This window comes from Nicotiana attenuata, chromosome 1 (assembly GCF_001879085.1).
Source record: "Nicotiana attenuata strain UT chromosome 1, NIATTr2, whole genome shotgun sequence".
Taxonomy (NCBI): Eukaryota; Viridiplantae; Streptophyta; class Magnoliopsida; order Solanales; family Solanaceae; genus Nicotiana; species Nicotiana attenuata.
The window spans coordinates 75299200-75302698 of record NC_031989.1 but is presented as its reverse complement, the minus strand read 5'-3'; the positions used below and the strand labels follow the sequence as shown (position 1 = coordinate 75302698).

General features: G+C 36.3%; 1 protein-coding gene across 1 annotated transcript; it reads left to right on the top strand.

The window, feature by feature from the left end:
* LOC109228972 (50S ribosomal protein L34, chloroplastic) lies at positions 783-3232 on the top strand. Its single transcript, XM_019394256.1, has 2 exons — positions 783-1152; positions 2810-3232. The coding sequence occupies exons 1-2, from the start codon at positions 942-944 to the stop codon at positions 3064-3066; spliced, it is 468 nt and encodes a 155-aa protein (XP_019249801.1). The 5' UTR covers positions 783-941; the 3' UTR covers positions 3067-3232.

Here is a 3499-nt window from a genome sequence, read left to right as displayed (position 1 = left end):
CTGTAGCCTACCAACTGCACTTACCTCCCTGCGCCAAAATTTATTCTACATTTCATGTCTCACAGCTCAAAAAGCATATTGGTTCTGCTTCTGTAGTACCTGATCTACCATTGTCCCTTTTTCCTCATGGCAATATTATTTTTGAACCAGAGTAAGCACTGAAATTTTGATCCATTTCTAAGCATCACAGGCAGGTCAAGCAAGTGTTGGTCAAGTGGTTCAAATGTCCACTTGAAGATAGTATTTGGATAGATGTGCATGCCTTTAAGCAAAAAATTTCTCATTTTGTCCTTGAGGACAGGGACTCTTAGCGGGGAGGATTTGTTATGAATCTGTTAATAGAAGAAGGGCATATTAGTCATTTCAGAGGGAAAGATAGTTAGGCGGTTAGACAATGTTAGTTGGGAGAGGGAGCTGACAATCAGTTAGAACAGTTAGAAGAGAATCTCGATTACAGAATATAAGGGAAGAAGCTCAGTGCAATAGCTATTCAGATTTTACTCAATAACATTTCTCTCTTAATCTCTGCATTCCTAATTCTCTTTCAAGAACAACTTAACTATAGATTGTTCAAGAGCTATTCTTTCAATTGGCTCTTTAGATTTACAGTTTTGTACTTAATTGAATTAAGTACGTAACATTTCGCTTTGTAAGACTTGAATTAATTTTTATTTTAATTATTTATTAAATTAGTCACTGAGCACTCTGCTTAGTGGTATTTTTTAAAAACGAAAAAAAAAAACTTGAAAAGACTAGGCCGTAAAGAGGAAAAAAGCAAAGATTAGGGTGTGAATTGCAAAAGAGGTAAATATTGAATACCCATGTATAATTTAACCCGTTATCCTCCTCCGATTCCAGCTCTGCAGATAAGGCGTTAAAACCCCATAAGTACCTTTGTAGATAGAATAACGAGGAGGGAGAGTTTGTCAAAGAGAGAAAGAATGGCTTCTCTGTCAGTGGTTTGTTCAGGAATAGGAAGGCATGTGCCATCAGCCTCACTTTCTCTACTCACTGGTTCTTCAAGAACGAGCTCCGTATCTTTGAAAATGGCACCTTGTGCTGCTAAGGCATCAACTCGTTCTGGGTTGCTTCACTGCTCTTTTGTTCCTTCTTCTGCACTTTCATCCCTATCTGCTTCTTCTTCTTTCTCCGGTAAGTCCTATAAATTTTCAATCATTTTTTCCTTTTCGCCGACACCCTCAGCTGTAAAGGTTCTATCTTGGTTTTGCAACTTGAATCTTATGCACAATTTTGATGTGAAAATAGGAAAAGAGAAATTAATTAGTAATTTTATTCTGTTGTTTGCTGAATTGGGTCTTGCGGAAATTGGAGATTTCAGTTGTCGATTTCTTGATTCCTGGTAATGTTGCTTTAAATTGCTTCGTGTGGGTACATTGTAATAGCTAACGGTGTGACCTAGTGGTTAATGAAGTGGGATGAGAAGCAAAAAATACTATTCGTTCCGTTCTAGTTTATTTGAACCTATTTTCTTTTTTGGTCCGTTCCAAAAAGATTGACCTGTTTCTAATTGGAAACAATTTAGCTTGAACTTGCAATTGTACCCTTAACGAGAGGCTTTTATAACCACACAAATACTCTGGACCCCTTTCCAACTTATTTAGGACCACAAATTTCAAAAGTTTCATTTCTTTCTTAAACTCCGTGTCCAATCTAACAGAAGTAAGTGATTTCCATATGTCTAAACCTTAGTGGACAGAGTTATTCGTTGCATTTTCTGGTGGGATGCGCGTAACATAGCCTGGACACCACTATCATAAAACAAATTTGCTTCTTGTGGGTACATTGTAACTACCAATAATTGCATTGATTCTGGTTAAAGAAGGATATATTATCCGTACTGTTGGATTATATCCACGTATAGATTTGAAGGTATTATACTAATGCTTGACCAAAAAGGAGAGAAAAAGAGTACGTTGCAATTCTTGATTCTGATGTTTAGTGTTCCACATAATTCACATTTGGAGTGTCAATTTTGGATAGTTTAGTCTGACATTGGCGTGCTGTTGAAAACATTGAATTGTACTGCTGGTTCTATGGTCAAAATCCATTGGTTAAAGCTAGATTATAGAACAATTGAACCGTAAAACTTTGAACAAGGAAGAAAATCTTAAGGGCGAAAAGGCGGCATATACATGGGGGGAATATGGTAAATATATGCAGGTTAACATTCTATGTTGATATTTCCTAGAAACGAATATGAAATTAAACCATGGTCGATCTAGTTTCTTCCTTTGTTCAAAGTTCTACAGTTCATTGATAGTGTCTATTATGGACGTTTTAGGTTTTGAAATTGGAATGCTATTGAAAATATTGAGCCGTACTGTTAGTTTTATGGTCAAGTTCGGTTTGTTAAAAGGTTGATTATAAAATAATTGAACCAGAAAACTCCAAGCGAGGAAAACCTTAAGATCCAAAAGGCATGCACATGAAGGGAATGTGATAAATATACGCAGGTTAACATTGTGTTGATATTTCCTAGCAATAGGTGTGGAATGAAACCATTTTCCACTTAAGTTTCTTACACTTTTATCTTGCATTCTAATCAGCTAAAAATGTGTCTTTATTTTCCTCCTTTAATATCCTTATGGTCGATCTCATGAGAATGCCGTGAGCATGCAGCACTCTAGTCACTTTGCCCTTTTCATAGCCGTTAGCGTGTAAATCTTTTCCAATTTGTAGCATTTGCATTAGTCGCAAATGCGAGTTTTATGAAAGTAGTTCTGGTCAGAATTTTGAATTAAATTGGCATTGTGAGTAGTGCAAACTTAATCGTTAACCTCTGGCTTAGGTTCATCACTTGGATTTGGTTTCAATTCCAACATTGGAGTGAGCACCACAAAAAGGCGTGGGCTGGTGGTGAGGGCAAAGAAGTATGCTCTTTGTCAAACTAAGAGGAATAGATCAAGGAAGTCATTGGCTCGGACTCATGGTTTCCGTAAGCGTATGAGCACCACCAGTGGCAGAGCTGTTATTAAGCGAAGACGTGCAAAGGGCCGATGGGAACTCGCCCCAAAGTCTTCACCTAGAACTGGCAAACGAGCTTGATATTTACTGTTTTCACATAAGTGATTTTTGCTGGTAATATGTAATCTTTTTCAGAAATTTCCTTGCGACAGGTTCAGCTGTAATTTTCATTTGTATTATTCAAAGAACTAGCTAATTTCCATTTTTTCTATTATAAACTACTCATTGATCCTTTTATTTTTTGCCATATACTTGTGTTTGTTCTTCTATTATCCCATTTTTTCCTTTTTTTTTTCCTTCTTAACAGGTTTTGTCTTCAAATGACCCTGTGAAATCCACAGCAGGTTTTCAGTTTGTCTGTTTCATTATAGGGCATCTTTTGAGGTCCAATGACTTGATCAAAATTTTCTTACCATTGCTTATTTAATACTCTCTCTGTCCCATTTTGTATAAAATACTTTTCTTTTAGTTTCTCCAAAGAAGAATGATGCTTTTATATATTTGAGAACAATTT

Excerpts from the sequence above, each read along its gene's own strand:
- LOC109228972 (XM_019394256.1), top strand. The coding sequence starts at position 942 with ATGGCTTCTCTGTCAGTGGTTTGTTCAGGAATAGGAAGGCATGTGCCA. Across the intron at positions 1,153-2,809 it reads TGCTTCTTCTTCTTTCTCCG|GTTCATCACTTGGATTTGGT; the intron begins GTAAGTCCTATA and ends CCTCTGGCTTAG.